Source organism: Saccopteryx leptura, chromosome 2 (genome assembly GCF_036850995.1).
Source record: "Saccopteryx leptura isolate mSacLep1 chromosome 2, mSacLep1_pri_phased_curated, whole genome shotgun sequence".
Taxonomy (NCBI): Eukaryota; Metazoa; Chordata; class Mammalia; order Chiroptera; family Emballonuridae; genus Saccopteryx; species Saccopteryx leptura.
In genome coordinates this window covers 339,222,774-339,248,067 of record NC_089504.1, presented here as the reverse complement: position 1 = coordinate 339,248,067, position 25,294 = coordinate 339,222,774, and the positions used below count along the sequence as shown (strand labels likewise).

At 50.8% G+C, this 25,294-nt stretch overlaps 1 protein-coding gene across 1 annotated transcript in view; it reads left to right on the top strand.

The window, feature by feature from the left end:
- ASIC2 (acid sensing ion channel subunit 2) overlaps positions 1-25,294 on the top strand; it is a 259,471-nt gene that overhangs the window by 187,165 nt on the left and 47,012 nt on the right. The window contains exon 3 of the mRNA XM_066363828.1: positions 7,830-7,957. Within this exon, the coding sequence (XP_066219925.1) occupies positions 7,830-7,957 (128 nt within the window). The remainder of the gene's footprint in view (positions 1-7,829; positions 7,958-25,294) is intronic.

Below are 25,294 nucleotides of genomic sequence, written 5' to 3'. Positions count from 1 at the left end.
CATTGTGCTTTGAGGCTCTGCAGGAGGGGGTTGGGGTTTGCAGCCTTCACCAGACTTTTGTGGCCACTTGATACCATCTCCTGGGTCAGGCGCTGTTGGTACAAACACTCTGTTACATCACCGTGCCAGCCGGAACAGACGTAATTGCATCCCGTCCAGCATGAGGATGCAATGTTGATGTTAACTCCTCCGGAAGCTCGCCTCACCTCTCAGTGTCACCTGTGGGCAGTCGAGCGTGAGCATGCCCGTCTCTATGCTGGGTTGGGATATTCTTATCTAGGCATACTGCTCAGCTGGGCCTGTCTGTCAGGGGCGGGGGAGACAGGGAGACACACATATGTCCAATGTTAGCTAAGCAACAATTTGTGGACTCTTTGGTTGTCTTTAGAAAACTCAGATTGTTCTGACTTGATGTGAGTACTGAATAGCCCTGTCTTTTGTTAAGAAATCTGTTTTTCAGGAAATTTAAATGAGAAGCCATGAGGTTATAGGAGACTTGCCCCCTGATCCCCCAGCTCATAGAATTTTAGTGCTGAAAATAACTAGAGAGATCAGGGCCCCTTTTATTTTAAGAAAGAGGAACCTAAGGCTCAGAAAGATAGTGTCATTTATCTGAAGTCACACAGCTCTTCAGCAGTGGGGCTGCGAGTCAAACCCAGAGCTGTGATTTCACAGTCCATGCCTGCCTTGATTTAATTCCTTGTTCCTCTTCCCCCGGGGCCCCGCCTTAGCCTGCGGAGATCTCTCTGTAAGAGTCAAGAGAGCATGCGGGACCAAGATGGTGTCCCCTGGCGGACCACCTGAACAGCACTTGGCAAACCCTTTCCACCAGGGCTCTCAAGGGCTGGCGCTGGGACCTCGGTTCCTATCATTGTCACTGTCACATGCTCAGGGAGCTTTCCCCTGAACCCTGAAATGAAAGAACATAGGCTTCTAAAACCAATATAAATTAAACTGTTCTTCCCCCTCCAGTCTTGTCCAGCTTGGAACCTTATTGGCTTGTCCTCTGGGACCGCTGCCTCTTCTAGCCAACTGGCAAAGAGCCAAGGAGGGTCAGGAGTCAAAGGGACCTGGTTCCTGGGCTCTACTAAGCTGCCACTTGTCATGTGGCCACCACTGTCTTCTCTGTGAGTCTCAATTTCCTCACCTGAAAGACAAAAAAGTTAGTTGAGTTTATAAAGTGTCGAGGGCAGCCCTGGCCAGATGGCTCAATAAAGAGAGTGTCACCCTCGCACACCCGGGTCGCAGGTTCGATCCCTAGCTAGGGCACATATGAGAAGTAACCAAGGCATTTGTTCCGTTCCAAGCAACGAAATGGAACAACTAAGTGGAACAATGAGTTGATGCTTCTCTCTTCCTCTCTTTCTCCCTTCCCCTCACTCTCTCTCAAATCAATGGAAAAAATATATTTTTAAGTGTCAAGAGCTCTCCTAGCTCCAAAATTGTATGCATCCATGATACAAGCATAGATCCTGGGCCTGTCCTTTACTTCTCTCTCTCTCTCTCTCTCTCTCACACACACACACACACACACACACACACACACACGCACCACCTATACAGACACACTTTTCAGCCCCCAGGGAATTGCAGGGCAGTGCTGCAGCCTTGAATCATTGGTGGCAGCCAAGGAAGCCACTGGGGTTGCAAGGAGAATGGCCCAGCCGATGGATGCCCTCCCCTCCTGCCCTGCCTGGCTGAAACATGGACGTGAACACCCCAGGCCTTTCTCCCTGATCAAGGGGAAGAGTCAGGTCCAAAGGACGGGTCTCATCTCGATAAATAGGCCCAGTGGTTAAGCCACTGTGACCGCATGGTCAGCAGAGACCAGGGAGGTAGAAGTCATACAGGACAGTAAAGCCAGCTGTCTCCCTTTAGGGAGCTGTCACAGGCAGTCATTGCGGCCCCTGCCCAGGCCCCTGAGCTCTGGTTCATTCACCTACTAGTCCGTCCACAGCCGCCCACTAGTCTGTGGCTCTCCACCTGCAGCCTCACCACAGTGGCAGAGGGTCCTGAGCTGGCTCGGCAGGCCTCCTGTGGACCCAGCTTGGCCACAGACTCCCCGTGAGACCCAGACAAACCTGTCACCCTCTCAGATTCTCTGTTGCTCCTCTCTACCGCCCCACAGGGGAGGGGGGAGGATTCTGTGAGTCTCAGGGGTTAGCCATGCAGCTTTGCTCACTTCAACAAGCATTTATTGAGCACCTACAGAATGCAAGGCATTATGCATATAAACATAAAATGAAACACTGACTCTGTCCCCAAGGAATCTCTCAGTTTTAGTGAAGAGAGAGAGAGAGAGTTACGACTGACTCCAGGAATAGTAAATACCAAATATTGGGACACCCAATGGAAGGAAGCCTTCTAGACAATGAAACTGGGTAGGGGTCTACCAGATGGAAGGGGAGGGGAAGGAAGGGCCAGTCAGAGTGGAGGGACCAGCGTTGGGAGAGAGAGGGCTATGAGACAGCAGCCGCCCCCATCGGCTTGTGTGGAAGCCAGAAACACTGAGTCAGTGAGGACGACGCCAGCACTGCAGAGGGGTGGGCCATCCTACACGCCAGGCTCGGCGCTCAGGGCTTCCTGTGCCGTGTCAATAGCCCTGTGAGGAAGAATCAGTTATCACGTTCAAAGCCATTCTGCAAATTTTGCATAAAAGTGAGGCTCCAGGTGATTCAATAACTTGTCCAAGGTCATAGAGCTGGACTTAACCTCACCCTGCCTGAGCCCAGAGCCCAAGCTTCTAACCAGCTATCCCAGGCTCTCTCTCTCTGGTTCTGACCCACCAGGTAGAAGGAGCCTGCATTGCCATTGTCTCCAAATGCCTAGCTCACTCCTTTGAGAAAAGGGTACTCGGTCTCTGGGGGCCAAAGCCCGGCCCACCTTGGCTGCACCAGGGTGGGAGGTGGGCCCCTAGGAACTCCACAGGTCGTGCGGTGCAGTTGGCTGTCCTGGGGAAGATGAGGAGAGGGTCCTAAGCCCCCCGCATGGAAGCATGGCCAGGCGAGCGTGTCCCTGGGGTACACCCCTTCTGTCAAGGCCTTCAGCAGTGACGACACACAGGCCAGTTCCGCTGAGGAAGGTCAGCATGGGAACCAGAAGGCAGTTCTCCACTCAATGTAAGGGTGAACTTTGAAAATCGTGGCTGCCCCTGCAGGCAGTGAGGTCTCCATCCCTAAAAGTGCTCACACATAATGGCTGTCCTCCTGGGCATGACGTCAAAGAGGGGGCTCCCGCTGTCTCTCAGAGGCTCCTCGGGGTTTGACCGCTCAGGACCCAAACAGGAGATCAACAGCACTCAGAGAGCGGGTACAGAAGGGAAAATTCCTGAACCATTTGCAAAGGTGTGGACAAGGCATCAGGGAAGGCATGATGGGATGGTGTGGTGTCCTGGGCCTGGTAGCAGGGAGAACCACCCCCAGGGAGAGCGGGAACGAGCTGGCATCAGACCCCAGAGAGAAAGCAATATGGACAACTCGGCTCCCCCCAGTTGCCCACCCAGACCTGCGGTCTTCCAAGGTGAGGTGGTTCCAGCCTACCATGACCCAGCAAATAAAGTTGAGAGACTGAATATCCCCGCCTGACCCTCCTCCATCCTCTGGGTTCCTACCTGGGCCACCGTTGGCCGATCCCACCCAGAAGCAGAGGACAAAGGGAGGCCAGCAGTACAGTCCCTACCAGGGCAGCTCCAGGGAGAGAGCACAGCGGACACGACTGGCCGGGTGACGGCCAAGCGGAAGCTCTCCTGCCCTGAGATGACCCCGCCCACCATATGGCCGGCCTTTCCGCCGTCTCCTTCCAGGCTGCCCACCCCAGCCACCCTTACAAAGCCAGGCTCGTCCAACCAACACAAAATTGCTTTGAATTAAAACAACCCTCCCTTCGCCTAGAAAAATGTCTCCAGATTTTTAAAGCAGCTCCCCTTCCTGCATCTCTCCAATGTTTATTTCCTCGGCCTGTTTTCTGTCATTTGCAAAGATTAAAGATTTAAGCTACTTTTGCTGCAAAGGGCTTTTTCCTGCCCTATTATGCATTCTGCCCACCGCTCCCTGTCTCCTCCAGCAGCGCCCCCCAAATTCTCTCTGCATGAGCAGAACACACTCCACAGGTAGGCCTCGCCTCGTGCCGCCGGGGCAGTGTTTCTGAAAAATGAAACAAAATCAGCCTCTGCACGTTGAACAAGCTCCAGCACCCTCCCCCTGATTCAACATCATCTTTCCTGTTAAGCTGTCCGGCTTTCAGCGTGGTCCCAATTAACAAGGGTTCCTAACACGGTGTGTGCTGTCACTTCCCTGTTCTCTGTGCTCTCTCTCTCTCTCTCTCTCTCTCTCTCTCTCTCGTTCACTGGGGCTTTGAATCCTAGTATTCCTGATGTGTAAACAAATCCTTCACTGCACTTGGGGCCAGCACCCTTTGAAGCAGCTTAGTGTTGAATCATTTAGTGGCAAGAAACAGGAGAATGTGAATAATTCCGTCGGGCACCAACCTGGGATCCTGCCAGGACTGGCTTCGAGAATGTGTGACCTGTGTGGGCCCACAGGCCCCCGTGCTCAGAAGGGCTTAATGTTCTGCTATTGTTGCCTAAACAACCAATACTTTTAGTAAAGGGCCCTACATTTTCATTATGGCGGCGGCTGCCGTGTGTGTGCAGCCCGCCAGCAGCTCAGCGGAGGAGGGCACTTCAATCCTGTGACATGGGAGTCCCCGAGGGTCTGAGAGAGCTGGGCTCTGCCCACAGCTGACATGCTGCAGCTGCACTGCCCAGTGACATGTCAGTAGCCCCATGTGGCTACTTAAGTTTAAGTTAACAAATTCAAATTAAATGTAAAATAAATCAATAAAGCAAGCAAAAAAAAGGTAAATATCTCAGGTGATGGATGTGTTAAATCAGAGGGAGAAATTCTTTTTCCATGCATACGTATCTCAAATCATCATTTGTACATTTTAAATATCTTACAATTTTATTTGTCAATTATACGTCAGTAAAGCTAGGGGGGGATTAATTAGTTACTTAATTAAAATTTCAGTTCCGCAGTTGCACTCATCACCCTTGGTGTGGCTAGTGGCTGCCACGTTGGATCGCACAGAACATTCCACCCTGGCAGAAAGCTCCACGGGCGAGCGCCAGTCTAGAGAGAGCAGGAACCCACCACCCTCGTCCGCCCACGCCCCTCGCTCGCTGGAGGTCTGTAAGGGACACGAGATCACATCAGGATTTTCCTCTGTCCCAGCTCCTCCCACCCCTGGAATCGACTCCCCATGTGAATCCTACCCCAGTCTGACGAGCCTTGGACAGCCCCTTCTGACACAGGCACGCCCATCTGTCTGCTTTGTCCAGGAGTCCCCGCATTTCTGGCTGAAGGGCATCCTTTTCCGTCTCTGAGACTGACCCCACCTCTGAGACCGTCCTCCTGGCTGTCAGGGCTCTAAGCTCAGTTCTACAGCAGGCGCGGCTCCGGCTGGCTCTGGGAAGCCAGTGTTGGCATCTCTCCATCCCGAACTCCTGAGCGTGGACATCCTGCAATCCCGACATCACAACCTGTTCAGTCTTTCCCCACTGAGAGCCTGTTCTTGGGGCTCCTCCACCTCTCCTCACCCCTACTCCCGGGCAGGCCTTAGAAAGCACAGCTGCTGAAAGTGACCGCCCCCTCCTCCCATCCATCCTTCCTCTCCCACAGTCCCTCCTGATGTACCTGGGGACCGGCCCCGGGGAGGCAGTGGGCACTCTGTTCTCTTGAGGCATTCGTCACAGACAGGAGAGAGGGACACAGAACCACGGGCACACAGGGAGGGACACGTGGGCAGGAGTTTGGACCCAGTGATCTGGATAAAGAGATCAAAGGACAGCTGACTGCTGGGGGAGGGGTGTGCTCGGGGATGGCTGGGTTCTGTCCCTCTCCACAAACACGGACTGGGAGGCTCAGGGCTCTGTCTGCACCTTGTGTCTGCCACTGGACTCCTCGTCCAGGCGACGGAAGCCATGCCCATCCTCCCTGCAGGCTGTCTGCCTGCCACACCTTTCTCTCCATGCACCCACCTTGGATTTCTCACCCAGCTCCGGACCCCTTCTCTGCCTCTGTCCTGGTCCCCATGTAGCTTGTGGGTCCTGCCCACTCACCTGGCCCCAGTCCTTCCTTGTTCACCGTTCTTGTGTGTGACAGCTTTAGTGCATGTCCCCAAACTCTCCCCAAGGGATGGCCCCAGTGCTGACACATCCCTCCCTTCCTCCCTAACTTCCGACCTCCATTTCTCACCCACCGCCTTCTCTTACCACCCTCTCCTCACTCTCTCCTTTCTGAACTCTCCTTGGCTTGGGCTCTAAATTGGCCTTGCCCATTGATCAGTGAGTGAGGTTTGAGTCATAAATCCTTCACTCGTTCCCCAGTACCAGGTAGGTGGCTGGTCCCGTGCAGGGCCTTGGAGATCCAGAAATCCCAGAACGTGGCCTCAGGATGCTCTAGTCTGTGGAAGCACAGTGGTCAGATGAAGGACTATTACACATGTGGCGGTGGCATGTCAGGCTTATGGGAAGAACCAACAGAGCAAATGCAGGACTTTCTTTGTGTGGGGCTGGGAGCTAAGTTTTCAGGGATGAGCAGGGAGATGGACAGGTGGGCAAGGCAGAAACCACCCAGGCAGGAGAGATCTGTGTGCCTCTGCAGAGCAAGGACCAGTAACCACCCACCTGGGCAGCCCTGGAGGGTGGCACCAGGTAGAGCCACGAGTAGAAGGCTGCCCAGAGCAAGGCTGGGGCAGGGGCAGGCGAAGGTGATGAGGCTCCTTATAAGCACAGGAGAGAGTTACACAGGTTTGTGCTTGGGAAAGCTTGTTCTTTAGGCTGTTTGGCAAGATGAATGAAGAGAAGGAGCCTATGAAAGGCTTATATATCCCAGAGGAGCACTCTCCACCAATTTTGAGTGCCAACATATAGGATGAGCCCAACTCCGCCATCCCATCACCTTCTGCCGCCCCTGCCGCCTCTCACTGCCCAGGCCGTTCCTCCTGCCAAAGAAAAAAAAAAAGGCAGGAGCTTCTCATTTAGTTGCCCATCTCTGCAACTCAGGGCCCTGACATGCAGCATATGATACAAGCAAGCCCTGTATTTTTATTTCTACTGTGTCTCATAACGTTTCCCCCTCCTGATCTCCTCCCAGGGGAAAAGTTTATGAATGAACAAACAAAAGGTGCTTGATTCACATTGTAATCGCATCCTATAGTTTGGGAGACTGAAGCAAGGTGTTGGCCTAACTGACCTGAATCAGTTTCTGATTTCTACTGAAACAAATTACCACTAACTTAGAGGCTTAAAACAATGCAGATTTAATGTCTCACAGTTCTGGAGGCCAAAAGTTCTTCATGGGCTTCACTGGACTAAAGTCAAGATATTGGCAGGGTTGCGTTTCTTCTGGAGGCTTAGAGAAAACCCACCTCCTTACCTTCTCCAGCTTCTGGAAGCTGCCTACATCCCTTGGCTTGTGGCTCCTTCCTCCGTCTTCAAAGCCCGCAGCAGAGCATGTTACCATTCTCTCTCTGACCCGGCTTCTCCTGCCTCCCTCTTACAAAGGCCCTGTGATCACATTGGAACACACAGATAGTTCTCAATAGTCTCCTAGTCCCGAGATCGTTAACTTCATCATATCTGCAGTGTCCCTTTGCCATGAAAGGTACCATATTGACAGCTTCCAGGGATAAACAGGTGGACAACTTTGAGAGCCTTCAATTCTGCCTACCACATGACCTCTCTGGTGTCCCTTTGAGTTTTTCAGCCCCAGGACTCCGCAGCATCTGTTGTCTCTGACCCACGGTTCTGTCCATCTTTGTTCTTTCAGAGGAAACGACGTTTGAAGCAGGAGTGAAAGTTCAGATCCACAGTCAGTCTGAGCCGCCTTTCATCCAGGAGCTGGGCTTTGGGGTGGCTCCAGGGTTCCAGACTTTCGTGGCCACACAGGAGCAGAGGGTAAGTTCCTGGGCTCCCTCGGTCGGTAGTCCTCGCCTATCCGGGCCACCTGCAGAGCTGGGAGGAGAAGAGGGATTCCCACATCTGGAAGGTCCTGAGTTACCCAGGAGGCTGGAGCACAGCTGGGCTCAGTAAAGAGACTCACCCTGAGAGTGGAGAAAGTGTCAGCTACCTTCCTAACCCAATTCCCTGGTGCCACGTGTCAGTTCCTAAAATTGGGTGTAAAGGAAACCCCGTGAATTTTCTTTTTCCCTGCATTGTTATTTGTTTTGGTTTGTTTTGTTTTTTACTAGAACATTCGGGAAAAAATATTTGGGGTGGGCAAGGTAGAGGCAATGATGAATGCTAAGGAAACTGCTAACCAGGATTTTGCATGTTGTATCACTGCTGATATAATTCAAACCTGCCGACAAAGAGGCAAAGGAGTGGGGGTGTCACTCTGGTAACAGGGCTGAAGTGGAAGGAAGCCTCGCGCAGGGGCCCTGCCTGCGGTGTCAGGTGTGGTGCCAGGAAGGGACCTCCCAGCCACCAGGACTGCTGCGCCACCTCTGCTTGGCAGTGGAGTGAGGACCAGCACAGGCTCAGGGCTGATGTGCGTTTCACATCTTAGAAGGGAGACACTCACAAATTCTCGATAGGGAGGAGTCTCACAGCAGGACTGCAGGGAGACCCAGGGACCCTCTCTTTCCCCTGCCCCTGGTTTGCCAAGAATACAAGCTGGAGGGGCTGCGACTCTGAGGAAGTCCTAAACCAGATCATGCAGAATCTTCACCCTGCGATGCCTGGGGCAGAGAGTGAGTCAGTGAGTGGTAGGAGGTGCCAGCTGTCCCGTGTCAGAGAGGGACAATCAGGGAGAGCAGTGGAGGAGTGATCAGCAAAGAGGTTCACATGTAGCTTTCAAGTTCAGCTTCTTTTTAGCATTTAACTCAAATGTCATCTTTCATCCGTCATGACTGGAGCTCCTTAGCCATTCTTATGAAACAATATTCTGTGTTAGAAACAGGGTTTAATCTGTGAGTAAGCTGTGTTTTTGCAGCTCTGGGGGACAAGTGATGGTGTCCCCCTCAGTGAGTACCGGGCACAGTACTCAGCGCCTGGGCAGCTGCCGAAGGCCGAGGTCAGCCTCCACTGGAGCCCAGAGGAGCGGGGTGGCAGCTTGGCGGAGGGGCCGAGGGGCTGGGAGGTCGGCCAGGCTTTACGGGCCCCGGGACTAAGACGGGCGGTGCAAGCAGAAACGGTGTGCAAGGGTGTGCAAGGGTGTGCAAGGTGAGGACCGAACTGTGAGCTCAGGAAACCTCATCCTCAAGGACAGACAGGAGGGCGTGAACCAGGCTCAGGTGGCAGGAGCCACGATCAGGGCTGAGGGTCTGAGTCAGGAGAAACCCTCTCGGGGATGGAAGTCCAGCATGGGGACTGTACGGAGCCGGTAATAGTGTGATTACCACGTATGGTCCCAGGGGGGCACTGGACATACCTGGGGATGGAAGTCCAGCATGGGGACTGTATGGAGCCGATAATAGTGTGATAACCACGTATGGTCCCAGGGGGGCACTGGACGTACCTGGGGATGAAAGTCCAGCATGGGGGCTGTATGGAGCCGATAATAGTGTAATAACCACGTATGGTTCCAGGGGGGCACTGGACGTACCTGGGGATGGAAGTCCAGCATGGGGACTGTATGGAGCCGATAATAGTGTGATAACCACGTATGGTTCCAAGGGGGCACTGGACGTACCTGGGGATGAAAGTCCAGCATGGGGACTGTATGGAGCCGATAATAGTGTGATAACCACGTATGGTTCCAAGGGGGCACTGGACGTACCTGGGGATGGAAGTCCAGCATGGGGACTGTATGGAGCCGATAATAGTGTGATAACCATGTATGGTTCCAAGGGGGCACTGGACGTACCTGGGGATGAAAGTCCAGCATGGGGACTGTATGGAGCCGATAATAGTGTGATAACCACGTATGGTCCCAGGGGGGCACTGGACGTACCTGGGGAACCACTTCATCACTCCTATAAATGTCTAACCACTATGCTGGATACTGGAAACTAGTATAATATTGAACGTCAACGGAAATTGAAGAGAAAAGTTTTTAAAGAGTGAGAATGTCCGCTTTGGCAGCTGTTAGCCAAAGTGTGACAGCAAGCCCCAGGACTGTCCTAGATAAACAGAGCCGGGCACTAGTTAAAGGGCAAGGACAGATTTTAAGCAGTAATAGACTTAGTGCAATAGAAAAGCGGGTTCCACATGCAACAAACTCACCTGCGATCGTGCAGGGGTGAGCGGGCATTTTAAAGGGAAAATCGGGGAGGGGGCCGTGGGAACAGGGGGGGCTGAGCAGGGGCGGGGAAGTGCAAACGCAGAGTGGGACGGAGAGGGTGGTCCCTGGGAGCCCCTCTGGGCTTCCAGCCGGCACCTGTCCAAGGCTGGCTCCCACCCTCCCATAAAGACAGGGGACAGAGGTCCTACCTACGGGGTTGGCAGGTGTACATAGTGAATTCTTTGGGCAGTTTTCAGCTCCTCAGGCAGGGACTTTAGGAGGCTAGGGTCATCCTAGGGACGCAGAAACTGTGTTAGCATTTGTTTGGATCTTGGCAGGCCGACACTGAGTTCTGTGTATCGGGTGAGTAAACCCTCCTCCCTTCGAAGGCCCAGGCAGGGCTTAGACTAATTACTAGCAGTGTCCATGATTCTTTGACTCTCTAAAGGTGAGCTTTTGACTAGTTGCCCAGGGCAAATCTGACTTTGTGGTTTGTTTACAGTAACACCACACCTGCCACGAGGGACTTGTGTTGACATTTAGGTCCATATTGCTGTTAGTACACAGGGAACGCATGGGACGTGGGCAGCACTCTCTGAAACCCACTGTCACTTCGTCTAGCCACTAGAAGGTTGGATAGAAGAAGGTCTTTGTAGGTTGCTGTGTTAATGGCCTGAGAGATGGCTCCTTCCTCCCTCAGCTCCACCTACCCTCCTGTAGTGATACGGATGACATGTCTGAGCTGGGTGGGAGATGGACAGGATGACCTCTAAAGAATCCTTCAGTCTCTTTCTCTTCCCAATATGAGTCAGAGGGACTCCCCATGGTGAGTGGGAGCAAAACACATTCCCAGCATCAGAGGGCAAATTTGTGTTTTTTTGGCTTTGAAGTATACTTGCAGAAAATCAGCCCCATTCATATGCGTATTGCTATGATAATTATAACTAATAATATGATATTTGGTTAAACACTTCACAGTCTTCAAAGCATTTCCGCATCATCTCATTTTATCATTTCATTCATATTAATAGAGAAATACAAAAACACATCCCGGGGCTAAATCTAATAATACATTATGTTTACATGTATATAAAAGCATATTCATAGGAAATAAGACTCGAAGGAAATAAGCCAAAATACCCACAGTGAGAGGGTTATGAATGATTTGTTTTCTTTTCTGGGTTTTTTCTCATGTTTTATAATGCGGCTTTTTAAAATGTTTGTTTAAATCATTTTTTACTTTTCAATTACAGTTGACATACCATATTATATATATTAGTTTCAGAGGCACACCCCGGTGATTAGACATTATATAACTTATAAAGTGGTCAGCCCTATAAACTTTGTAGCCATCTGACACCATACATAGTCATTAGAATATTACTGACTATATTCCCTATGCTGTACTTTACCTCCCCATGACTATCCTGCAACAACCAGACGACCAATTTAATACTTCTTAATCCCTTCAGTTTTTTCACCCCTCTCCCAACCCCCTCCCATCTGACAACCATCAAAATGTTCTCTGTATCTGTGAGTCTCTTTCTGTTCTGCTTGTTCATTGGGTTTGTTTTGTAGATTCAATTATTGATAGATATGTATTTATTGCCATTTTATTATTCATATTTATTATTTTTCTTCTTCTTCTTCTTAAAGAACACTCTTTAACATCTCATGTGATAATGAGTTTGATGGTGATAAACTCCTTTAGCTTTTTCTTGTCTGGGAAGCTCATTATCTGTTCTTCAATTCCAAATGATAGCTTTGCTGGGTAGAGTAATCTTGGTTATAGGTCTTTGCTTTTCATCACTTTGAATAATATTTCTTGCCACTCCCTTCTAACCTGCAAAGTTTCTGTTGAGAAATCAGCTGGCAGTCTTATGAGAGCTCCCTGGTAGGCACCTAACTGCTTTTCTCTTCTGCTTTTAAGATTCTCTCTTTGGCCTGACTGGGTGGTGGCGCAGTGGGTGGAGCGTCGGACTGGGATGCGGAGGACCCAAGTTCGAGACCCCGAGGTCGCCAGCTTGAGCGTGGGCTCATCTGGTTTGAGCAAAACTCACCAGCTTGGACCCAAGGTCGCTGGTTCGAGCAAGGGGTTACTCGGTCTGCTGTAGCCCCCACCTCCTCAAGGCACATATGAGAAAGCAATCAATGAACAACTAAGGTGTTGCAATGAAAAACTAATTATTGATGCTTCTCATCTCTCTCTGTTCCTGTCTGTCTGTCCCTATCTATCCCTCTCTCTGACTCTCTCTCTGTCTCTGTAAAAAAAAAAAAAAAAGATTCTTTGTCTTAAGTATTTTGCATTTTAAGTATGGTGTGTCTTGGTGTGGGCCCTTTTGAGTTCATCATTTGTTTGGGGACCCTCTGTGCTTCCTGGACTTGTATGTCTATTTCCTTCACCAGGTTAGGGAAGATTTTGTCATTTGTTAAATAGATTTTCAAATTCTTGTTCTCTCTCTCCTCCTCCCGGCACCTCCATAATGTGAATGTTGATACACTTGAAGTTGTCTCAGAGGCTCCTTATACTATCCTCAGTTTGGGGGGTTATTTTTCCTTTTTGCTATTCTGAGTGGATGGTTTTTCTTCCTTATATTCCAAATCACTGTTGATCCTCAGCTCCATCTACCCTCCTATTGATTCCATGTAAATTATTCTCCATTTCAGTTGGCATATCCTTCATTCCTGACAGGTTTTTGTTTTTTTATGGTTTCCAGGTCCTTTTTTTATGATGTTGAAGTTCTAAGTTCATTTACTCTACCCCGAAGTTTATTAAGCAGCCTGATAACCAGTGTTTTGAACTCTGCCTCTAGTGGCTTGCTCGTCTCCATTTTGTTTACTTCTTTTTCTGGAGTTTGGTTCTGTTCTTTCATCGGGGACATGTTCATTTGTCTCCTCACTGCGGCAGCCTCCCTGTGTTTGTTTCCGTGTATCACGTAGAGCTGCTGTGTCTCCCGAGCTTCATAGACTGGCGCAATGTAGTAGGTGTCCTATGGGCTCCAGTGGTACAGCCTCCCTGATCACCTCAGCTGGGTCCTTGAGGCGTGCCCCTCATGCGGGCTGTGTCCACCCCACCCCACCCCCGTTGTAGTTGAGCCTTAGTTGCTATGGCACATCAATGGGAGGGATTGGCCATAAGGCCCATCGTCTGCAAGGACCGGTTGGGACCACCGGAGAGGGTCAACTGGGCAGGGGCCCACCCCACAGAGCAGGACTTACTTCAGCAGGGTTCTGGTGCCTGCTGAGTCCACCCCTTGAGTGTGTTGCTCATGGAGTAGGGGTGTGATCCAGCATGATCTGAAGCTGTCCATTTGGGTGCACTGGTTCTGGGGCCTTCCAGAAGGTACAGGCCAAGGTCAGCCACTGCCTGTGTTCTGTCCAGGGCCACCTAGCATGGGCTACAAAGCAATCTTCAGATGACTTTTACTTGGGCTTGGAGGTATCCAGGAGAGGCCAAGCTGTGAACCACAGCTGGCAGCCTCTAGTTCTGGGCCTTGGGCCACTTAGTGAGAGGTAAGGGAGATGCAGGGGCCAGGTGCTGCTGGTTTGAATGATTTCAGGAAAGTCTGAAGTGTGAGAGCCAAGATAGGCCATTTGTATGGAGAAGCCACTAGAAACAGCTTGGATGGGTTAGCAAATTGGTGGGGCCAGGCCTCAGGGAATTACCAGGGCAGGGCGGGGCTGACAGTGTGAGCCAGGTCAATGGAGACTCAGATTCAGCACCTGCTGCCGGCTCTGTGGGGGGAGGGCTCAGAAAAGGAACACTGGCCGCTGCCAGCACTCCTGCCTGGGAGAATGCCACCCCTCCAGCTCTTGCTTGATGCCAGAAAATTCAGTTCCTCCCTATATGTCCCTGATTCCTTTCAAGCTGCTGCCCCAGGGCTGGAGTGAGTGCCCACAGGAGTGAGAGCCACAGCTCACAGGGAGTGAGTGCCACGGCTCACAGGGAGTGAGGCTGGGTGAGTTCATGCGTGGGCCCTTTGAGAGGAATACCTAAGACTCCCGCAGCTCTTTGTCTCACTCAGACACAATCCTTGTTGGTTTTTACAACCAGAAGTTATGGGGACTTGTCTTCCTGGCACTGGAACCCTGGGCTGGGAGCCCTGGTCTGGGGCTGGGATGCCTCACTCCTCAGGGGTGACCCCCACAGCCGCGACAGCCCTCCTAATTCTTGTCCACCGCATGTGGGTGTGGGACCAGCTCGTTCTGCATCTCCACCCCTCATACCAGTCTCGATGCGGCTTTTTCTTCATATCCTAGTTGTAGGACTTCCACTCAGCTAGAGTTCCGGGGGTTCTGAGTGACGGCTGTTCTGCAGTGTAGTTGCATCTTTGATGTGGTTGTGGGAGGATGCGAGTACCTTTACTTGTGCTGCCATCTTGACCAGAAGCTGTGATGTGGCTTTGTTTTCTCATTCAGCAAATGTTTGTTGAACACCTACTATGAGTGAAGTGGTGGGGAAACAGTAGTGAACCAAACAGAGCCAGTGTCCTCGTCGAGCCTCTGTTGTCATGGTTTCTTTCACAAAGAAAAAATAATAAATAATGTGAGACCAAGTATAATTTGGGGATTTGCCCCCAATTGTATGTTTCTACTCTGCCCTGAGTGCTGACTGATACAGCTGCCCCTGGTCCTCAAACACTGCATTTCATTGGTTCTAAGATGCCTATTTTTTCCATGTTGTAACATTTCTGCAACCAGGATTTGTTCCCCGATCATGTGAATCTCCCAGTTCCCATTGGCAGAGCTCAGTCTCTCTTGGTGGCACATACAGTCGTGGTGCATCTTACAGTCTGTGGAGTGCACGTGGTTCCCATCCCAGGGTTCTGCTGCTTGAGGCCCAAGCTCACGGGAGCCTTGGCTGGGGGTGGGCAGGTGACAAGACTGTGAGGAGCAGAAGTCCGTGTCCTGGGAAGTTGGTGTGCCCCATGCTAGGGAAATTGATTTCTGAGTGAGAGCCCTCAGACGCACAGGGGACTTGAAGGAACTCTGCCCTGAATCTCTGTGTCAACGGAAAAGTCCTCTTACCTGGTAACAGTCATTCCACTCTTGCAAAATTATTCATGACCTTCTTCCTCGATATGTTTTTATTTTATTTTGTGACCCAGACCAAATTGCTTCTTTTCATCTGTAGTTGCCCTACCCCCGGTTAAGACAAGGGATGCCCCTGCCTTTGTGGGGAACCTGAGAAATGCCCCCCTGGCTAGCTCAGCTTGACAGTAGCCCCTGCGTGATCCCGGGTCTGCCGCCACCAGACACAGGCATTGATTGGGACAGTGCGCTGGGAGCAGGAGCAGAACCCTGGAGGCTTATACACAAAGTTGCTACGATCTGAGCGCGCACTACCTGCCAGGCATTAAGCTGCAGACACCTGTCATGCATGATCTCACTCAGTCCCCCGCAACAGTCCTGAGAGGGCGATATTGTTACTTCCGTGGTCCAGATGACAACACTACATCATTAAGTAACTGGTTTAAGGTCACATAGCCAGGGTCGTAGCAACACTCATCTTGAAGTTGGATGTCTCTCTGGAGAGAAAACCAGACTAGGAGCCTAGAGGTCTGGATTCCTGCCCTGACTGTTCCGTGAGACCTTGGACAGGTTGCTCTTCTCCCCGGGCCTCAGGTTTCCCATCCATAGAATGGGAGAACTGGAGCAAACGACTTCAAAGGGCCTCCAGCGTGAACAGCCTGGGAGCCCCTGCCCGTGTCACTCAAGCTCACAGCTATCACCGGGAAGTTTGGCCAACAGCAGTTTTGCACCCGTGCCCTGCTCTGCAGGAGCTGGAGTAAGCAACAGCCCTAACTCTAGGAGAGAGGCTCTGGGCATACTCCTCGTTCCTGCCTCTTCCTCTGCCCCCACACATGGTCACATCGCCACCCTGCCTTAAACCCTTACATTCCCGGACTTCCTATAATTTGCAAAATCCCAGCTATTTTAGAATGGCTCCTGATGCCCCCTCCCACCTGCCCACTGCCCCCTCTCCAACCTCATTACCTGCCTGTGGCTGACCAACATGTACCCTACATTCCAGTATGGGGAGCCATCTGCCAAATAGTCCCCCGATCTTGGATGCCCACCTAGGTACATTTGCACCCACTGTTCCTTCTGCCCAGAATCCCTTCCCTGTCTTATCTACTTGGCAAAGGCTTCTTCCTATTTCCAAATACTGTTCAAAGAACATGGTCTCTAAGAAGACCTTCCCATCCCATCCTGCCACTCCCCAAGGAGCAGCTAGTAGCTCCACACAACACATTGTGCATTCATTTATTCCTTCAGCAAATACTCCCCGAGTACCCACTGTGCCGGGGAAATGAAGTTGAGCGATACGCGGTCCCAGCCTTGGAGCATGCGCAGAAGGAAGGGGGCTTGGGGGGCAGTTCTGTCACACTCCTAAGACACACACTACTCTCCTTGTAGGACACACTTTTCCTGGCACATCACTACTCCTTACACCTGCCATTCAGGAACTTTCAAGGCTCGGGTCTTTCTGGCTGCACGCTCCCAGTGCCTCCGTCAGCAGGCCTTGTTGAAAGAACAAACGCCCCTCCCGCTCTGGTCTGCGCCGTGTGCTCAGAGAGTGCTCTGAGGCTGCGCTCTAATGCTCTCCCTGCCTCCACCGCCCACCCTGCCAAAACTCCCATTAGAATCTGCTCTAAGGGCCCTCGTTCCCCTCAGGCTGGTAAGCCGCCTGTGACAGATGATGACATCTGTATCATTGCCGGCCGCACACTTAGTGACCCTAATCAAACCAAAAACTTCTGAAAGGGGTCAGGGCTCCAGAGAGAGAGAGAGCTGGAAGCCGTCGGGGCAGAGGAGAGTAGGTGGAACAGAGCAGGGAGTGAGGACAGAACTCGGGAACTGAGGAGGAATGAAATGAGTAAGTGGATATATGCACAAGTGCAGATTGGAGGCAGCCGCGTGGCAAGAGCCTACAACAGTTGTCTCAGGTGTTGACATCTCCAGTCAGACTCCTTGCCCTCAATTTTTTGTTTACTTTAAATGTTTTTTTTTATTATTATTAATGAGAGGAGGGAAGGCAGAGACAGACTCCCACATGCATCCCAACTGGGATCCACCTGGCAAGCCCACTAGGGAGTGATCCTCTCCCTATCTGGGGTCCTTGCTCTGTTGCAACCAGGACCATTTATCAGCACCTGAGGCAGAGACCATAGAACCATCCTCAGTGCCCAGAGCCAACTAGCTCCAAGCAAGCCATGGCTGCCAGCTGGGTGGGGGTGAAGAAGAAGCAAGAAGGGGAGGAGTGGAGAAGCAGATGGGCACTTCTGTCTGCCCTGACCGGGAATCGAACCCAGGACACCAGGACATCCACACTCTGGGCCGATGCTCTGTCACTAAGCCAACTGACCAGGGCCTCCTTGCCCCAAACTTAAGGTGATGGCAGGTGCTGGTGGGACTCTCAGTTGTGATGTGACAGCAAAAGGCATCATCTGCTCACAGAGCCCGGTGGAGACTCTTGTTTTCTCCAAGTTTCTGCGTGTAGTCATCAAACACTTCGCACACCACCTGGCCCATGCTTCTTGGCAGGCCCGGCATGAAGCTGGAGATCCTGTCTTGTTGGTTGGCCACCAGCTTCATTGTTCAGAAAATTCTCCAGAAAATATGGCCCTGGGTTGTTATTTGAGGGTGTCAGAAACAGCTTGGGGAGCCAGGGTTGGGAATCACTACCCAGATGTAGCTCCTTCTCACCAAGAACCCTTTCCACTACCAGTTTGGAAGCCCTGGGTCTGAGCAGGATCTCAGTTTCCCAGCCTGGACTCTGTGTTGGTTCCTCACTTGAGCTGTGTCCAAAGCACCACGAGAATGCCCATCATCACACCACGCCCTGCTTGGAGCAGCTGCCCACTAGCCTATTCGGGACTGTAAATGCAGGCAAACACTAACACGTAGGTCTTGCTGGCCTCGGTTAGGTCATTGGCAGGATGTGTGAGCCCAGTTGGCTCCTGCAGAAGCCTCAGCCTTTGCCTTTGATGTAGGTTGACCACATTCCCAACATATGGAAGGAATCGCTCCATGACTCGCCATGAGAAACAGTATCCCCCACCCCCAATAAACAGGCCCAGCTGTCGGGTGGGGTGCCCCTGCCTGCTGTGGACAGCTCCCCTCCAGCTCCCAAACACCATTGCCTGAGTGCCTTTCCTAAGAGAAGGCTCATTTGCCAATCTGATGGCCAAATCCATGATCCTTAATGTCTGTGTTTTCATGGGCCCCACTAGAAATGGCGGTTTGCCCGGTTGTGTTTTCCAAGGCAGGGGAGAGAATGTGTTACGCGCGCCTTCAGCAACTTGCAAGCTGCCAAGGCAGGAGCCTCCGCAATACGGCGGCAGCCAGCCCTGCTCCAGAAAGCACCAGGGAGGCATCAGAAGGCGGAATCGCCTGCGAGGTGGCCATTCACTACACGACCAACAGGGGGCATTGTTTCCCATAAAGAGATGAAAATAAGAATCAATTAGGCTAGGCATCTATTAGCTTGGCTACTTCCTCACTTATGGCTACTCAGTCTCTAAAGTATAAATACCTTCAGATCCCCACATGGTTTTTCCAAAGGTCGGGTTTTCGCCTTTTTCCCCAAACACAACAAGAAGTTGTTTTGATCAAGGTCAGGGTGATAGCAAGGAGTGGAGGAGGGAAGAGTTTCCAGCGAAGAGTTTCCGAGTTTCCTCTAGACTTATTCCTCTCCACCACCTCACCTCCCTCTCACTTCCCAGGGTACCTCAAGCACTCCATTGAAACGTTTCTTTGTGAAGGGCAGCCGTGAACCCTTGGTGACTGGACCCAGTCCTTGTGGATAAGGATGCCCCCTGCTCCTCAGCCTTCACCCCACCAAGTTTCCCAGCAGCGTGTGGACTCGACCACGTGCCCCCTGGGACACTCTTCTCCACCCGGGGCTTGTTTGCTTCTCACCTCTGGGCCAGCTCCTTTCAGTCCCCTTTATCAGCTGTTCTTTCGCTGCTCATCCCTTACATGATGGGCACTCCGGGGGGCTGTTTTTTTGGCATCTGCCAGTCTGCATTGTTCTTCATCACTTCAGCCTTTACTGTGACTTTCAGATTGCCATGCCCAGCCTGGGTATCCCTCCTGGCTCTGGACCCAGCAGTCCAGGTGCTGCCCAACGCCTCCTCTCAAGAGTCCCCTCGTCTTCTCAGATGAACAGTCTACACTGAGCTCGTCCTCTTCCTTTGACCCTACACCTGCACCTGAAAACTGCTTCTTCCCCTGGAGTCCCCAACCCTGTAAACGGCCTGAGTGCCAATCTGCATTCATGAGACGTGTGTGACCTGGTGCCCCACCTTCCTCTTTGGTAAAATGGAAATAACACCAGTTCCGTTCAGCGGGTCGCCAGAGGACTGTGTGAGGTCATGCGTTCGTGTAGAACAGTTCCTGGCATAGAGTGAGCGCTCAGTCAGGGCTGCCTATTATTATCCCTCGCCCCAGACACTGCTCTAATCCGGCCCTTCTCGGTTCCCCACCTGGGTAAGGACAACAGCCGCCTCGCCAGTCTCCATCCTTGCCCGTCTTGCTCCTCTCCAGTCCATTCTCTGCATCCACATGGTCTCCCTAAAATACCGATCTGAGCGTCTGTCTCCCTTCCTCATTACCCACAGGAGGAAGTCCAGGGATCTCCTCCCGGGTCTTTCTGTTCTGACTCCGCCCTCCTTTTCAGCTGCATCTCCATCTCCGGCTTCTCCCCCGGCTCCCCACTCAGTGCACCAGCTACACTACACTGAGCAGTCGTTCCCAAGCATCACAGGCGCCTTCCCTCTCTCCTTGCCAACAGCACCCTTCCCACCCATTCTTTATCTAACATGTACGTGTCCCTTGAGACTCAGCTCAAATGTTACCTCCTCCAGAAGGCATCCCACAGTATTCTGTGTGAACCTCTAGCATAAAATTTACATAGTATAATCATCTGTTTATTTATCTACCTCCCCCACCAGATTGTGAGCTCTTTGAGGATATGACCCTATCTTATTTTTTTTTCTACCACACCATTTATATATAGAAAACACTTGACAAATTCTATTAAATGGAATGAATAAAGAAATGGATGTGTGAAAGAGCCTAATTTATCATGTCACTCTCCTGCTCGATACACATCAATGTCTTTCCCAACCCAGAGAATAATATCCAAATTCTACATCCTGACTCTAGCCAGCACCTTTCCCAATGATTATATCTCACTGCTGGCCAGCAGCCCTCCTCTGATCCACACACAGCACCCCCCACAGGCCTGGAGCATCTCCCGCTGACTCATTTTTTTATTGAGCATCTACTATGTGTCATGCAGCGTGTGAGGCATGAGGGAGTCCTCGGTGAACAGGACTGTCCTGGCTCTCAGAACCTACAGTCTAGCAGGAGAGGTAATCAATCAACCACAGATTAAGAGCTATATGTGTCTATGTAATGTGCCCCCCATATAAAGTAAATTTCTTATGGGAAAATATTAGTTCTTACAATTGTTCAATGGACATATGGATGGATAGAATGTTGTACAATGACCTCTGAAAGATAACTTCAATAATTTACAGTCCATTTACGCTCTACCTAGCATTCAGAAACAGCCATTAACACTAGGAACTAAAATTAAAAAAAAAAAGTCTCTTTACTGAGTTCAGAGAAAAAAAGGATAAGCTGTAAATTGTACTAGCTGATAGGGCGGTCCCAGCCTGCATCCATGGTGGGGTGCCCACTCTCATGAGCATCCATTCAGGCAGAACTTCTCCCGACCCTCTCTGAACTGGCTCTGACATCAGCCAGTGGCTTATCCCTCAGTGATTATTTCCCCCTCAAACCCTGGCAGAAGAACGGAAACCTAATGTCCATTCACTCACTGACTTTATCTTACTCGGGAGACAGGTTAATAAATCAGAACATTCTCTGGTCGGGTCCTGCTACCCAGCACTACATTATCTTTTGATTCATGAGCAAGCTCACTATCTGAACTCTGAACGGTGTGGCCTTGGCTTCTGGTGGCTTTTTTTTTTTTAATAAGGGACAAAAAACATATCTGTACAGGACACTTCCATATGCAGGCTGAAAACTGTTTCATCTTTTTTCCCCACCAGCTGAGAAGGTGAGATAATCACAAACAAATCTTTTAGAAATATCAACATGAATGAGTGAGTGAATGAATGAATGGATGTGAACAGTCCTGCCGACTGTCAACTCCCATGGCAAGGGCACAGGAAGCAGGGGGGGGCTGGTAAAGACATCTCTTTTTTATCCTCCCTTCTCCTTCATGCTGGAAAACAACTGTTGCCCAGGGATGGGGAAGTCCCTACATTGGTTTCTGTTGTGGCAAACGGGCCAGACAGCCCCAGTAATCATCCGCTCTGCGCTAGTAAATCTTAGTGCTTATCCTGGACTGTTCTGTGCTCTAAAGCATCGTTGGTCTCTCAGCTACTGAGATCTCTCTTTTTTTTTTCTTGAGAGCATTTAAAACATTTTAACAACAGCCAACCAACTATTAATACACATTTACCTAATACCAATAGTTACTGGCATGACTTGGTTCAAGCAATGAGAGTATGCCCTTTGAAGACAAGGACTCCAGAACAACTAGCACAGAGCCTAACGCAGTGCATGAATGAATGAATTGCAGGCTTAATATCAGTTAGTGGATTGCTCCAAACCCTGCAGCACACCCTACTGTGGAACAAAAGATCATTCTGAAATGAGAGTCATCACACCTTGATTGATCTACTGTATATTTTGAGATAGCACTCAAAGTCTATACACTGGAAACTTTGACTTTAATTGGGTGGCAAAGGACAGGAAGATGGCATTTGGCCAAGGTCTATAGGGAGAGCCAAGGGGACTGTAAAAAGGAACAGGCAGAGGAGAAGTGAAACCCCAGCAAAGAAGCCCCCCATCTCTGGAGAGCAGATGCGCAGCTGCTGAGGGCATATAAACTGGAGAAGCCTTTGCGCTAGAGAGATGGGTAGGGACCTAGGCGCACCTATTAAAATACAAAAGGACGCATCCCCTACAATCTAGCAATTTCACTTCTTGGAATCTGTTCTAAAGAAATACTTACAAATGTACCCCAAGAAGCATGGACAAAGATCTCTTCTGTGCACTGGTTGTAAGAGCAAAAATTTAGAAACCATCTAAAATGTTCATCAAATTGGGATGATTAAATAAAAGAAGAGCAGATGTATATGAATCCTCCCAGCCCCCTGCAAGAGTTAAAGCAGGTTAGGAAGACCTGGAGGTCCCGTGGGGAAATTTTTCAAGACATGATGGTAAGTTAAAAAAAGCAAATTGCAGAGCAGTGCATACAGTCTTCAGAATACTCACATGTTACACTAAGCTATATATTTATAAATGCATGGGTATGCACAGTAGCACACAAGATTTCTGGAGAAATGCCACACTGAGAGCTGCTCGGAGGACAGAAACAGAATTGAGCGTGCAAGATTTTTTTTGTTTTTCTGGATCCCTGGAATATTTATAACAAGAATGAATTTGTGTATTTATATGTATTAATTGTGCAGTTGTTTTTGGTTTAGGAAAGAAAGAGAGAAACATCAGTTTGTTGTTCCACTTATTTATGCACTCATTGGTTAATTCTTTTATATGCCACGACTGGGGATCAAACCTGCAACCTTGGTGTATCTGGATGATGCTCTGACCAACTGAGCCATCCAGCCAGGGACTGTGCAGATTTTTAAGGATGTGCATAATGCAACTATTTATAAATATGTTTTATGGTTTGGACCCAGTGTCTAACAGACAGACAGGCTTACCTAAGGGGGAAGTCAGCCTGCTCCCTCCAGCCAAGGAAAGCCTCCTGCCCAGGCTAATCCTGCAATAGCTTCCCCGAGTACATCTGCCCCCCAAATCCTGCTTCTGCTCCCAGCACATGTGGAGGTCACAGGGAAAGGCCTGAAACTCTGAAGGTTCCCTTTTAGGAAAAGCAACTTTTGTCAAGATTTTTTTTTCTGCCCTGGCTGGTTGGCTCAGTGATAGAGTGTCAGAGGGTCAGCCTGGCATGTAGAAGTCCTGGGTTCAATTCCCAGTCAGGGCACACAAGAGAAGTGACCATCTGCTTATCCACTCCCACCTCATCTCTCTCTCTCTCTCTCTCTCTCTCTCTCTCTCTCTCTCTCTCTCACTCTTCCCCTCCTGCAGCCTTGGCTTGAATGGTTTGAGTAAAGTTGGCCCTGGGCACTGAGGATGACTCCACGAACTCACCTCAGGTGCTAAAATAGCTCAGTTGCCGAGCAACAGAGCAGCAGCCCAGACTGGCTGAGCATTACCTGATAGGGGGCTTGCCGGGTGGATCCCGGTTGGTCGGGGCACATGCAGGAATCTGTCTCTGCCTCGCCGCCTCTCACTTAATAAAAAAGAAAAAAAAAGATTTTATTTTTCTGATTTTGAAGTTAGTTTTTTAAAAAAGAAGTCCCGCACCCCAGGTCTAGGACCAGAGTATGCAATTCCCAAGAATCACTGAGGAGCATAGTGTCTGGCACACCTCATCAGTTCTCCATTTGCATGGGGTAGATTTAATTAGCTCAGTGGGTTGGATGAGCTTGAATTAGATTGGACTGGTTGATTAAGTTGGATTGGATCCACAGCTGTCCTTAACCATTCCGTAGCTTCTAAAATTGCGCGATCCTCTTCTCTAATTCAATGCCCTCAGTTCTGGGCTGCTCACAGGGATGTCCCCACTCTCAGCTTGACACCACCTCCCTGCTCCAATATAAAGACTTTGGGCACCAATTCCCAGGGTCTTCTCTCTGTTGCATGTCCGTCTCAGAGACTAAGGCTTCATCCTTGGCATACCCAGCACCTGTCCCCGTGCTCAGTGTATAATATGGGCTCAAGTCGATGTTTATTGAACTGAACTGAACTGAACTGAGCAACCACTCCTCCCTGAAATGGCCTGAAGGGAGCCAGCAGCAGGAGCTGACCCAGCAAGGGTCCAGATCCATCGCTGGAGACGGTGACCCAAAGGATGACAGGCGACACACTGGTGCTTAGTGATGGCGGGTGGAGGAGAGGAGCCTGGGCTGAGCCACACTGAAACCTCAGTCAGGAGGAACACAGGTGAGGCCCCCCCGCCTCTCAGAGGACACGCAGCAGGGAGGAGACAGCTCTCTGCAGAACAGTCTTTCAAAGACTCATAGCTGGTATCTGTGGAATCCAGAGCCCTTCTGAAGGCATCACACCCATTACCTCCGCTCTGCCTCTCAAACCTAATAAAGTATATAGAAATGACCGGAAACCGTCTCACAGAAAATAAAACTGGAGCACAGAGAAATGAAGAAACCTGCCCTAAGACACACGGCTGGGAAGTGGTACCGCCTGGAATGGGACAGGTTGACACCACAGCCGAGGACTTTAAACTTTTAGAAAGACTGCCCGTGGTTGTCCTGAGATGTTCTGCCTTTGTTCTAGCCGGGAGAACAGGACAGGCTCTGAGGAACTCAGAGAGAGGGGACCCACGCGTGGAATGAGGCCTCCCCGGGGCAGGGGCTGGACGGAGCCCCGAGTGCAGGAGAAGGAAGGTCAGCCCAGCAAATGCAGATGGAAATTACTGGAAGGCCTAGGGCAGGGAGAGGGGTCATGCAGAGGTGCGTTCAGCACAGGCCCAGGAACCCCCAGAAAGGACGGAGGGAGAGCGTGGTGAGGGGCAGTGTCGGCAGGGACATGGCAAAGAGCCAGCAGCTGCCGCCGTAGCTTAATATAAGAAATTGGTCAGGGGAAGACAGAAAAAATGGGGGAAACAACCCAGAGAACCCTCATTTCGAGCAAAGAATGGATAAGGTTTTGGTACCTTACCTCGCCATTCCCTGTCTGTGTACTTTATTGGTTTCCGCCTTAGTTAGGGCTCTTGGGGTTGCCAGGAGCAGCCTGCCTGCAGGGGCAGGGCTGTGGCGACTGAAGCCCGCGGAGGGGCCGCAGGCAGCAAAGACAAGGCTGCCCCTTGTGGTTTCTGAAAACCACAGGCCGGGAGCTGCTCTCCGCTCCTTCCACGTCCGTCTGTCTCTCTCTCCCCTCCCCCCTTCCTCTCTGTCACTCTCTCCTTTCAGAGGAAACAGGAT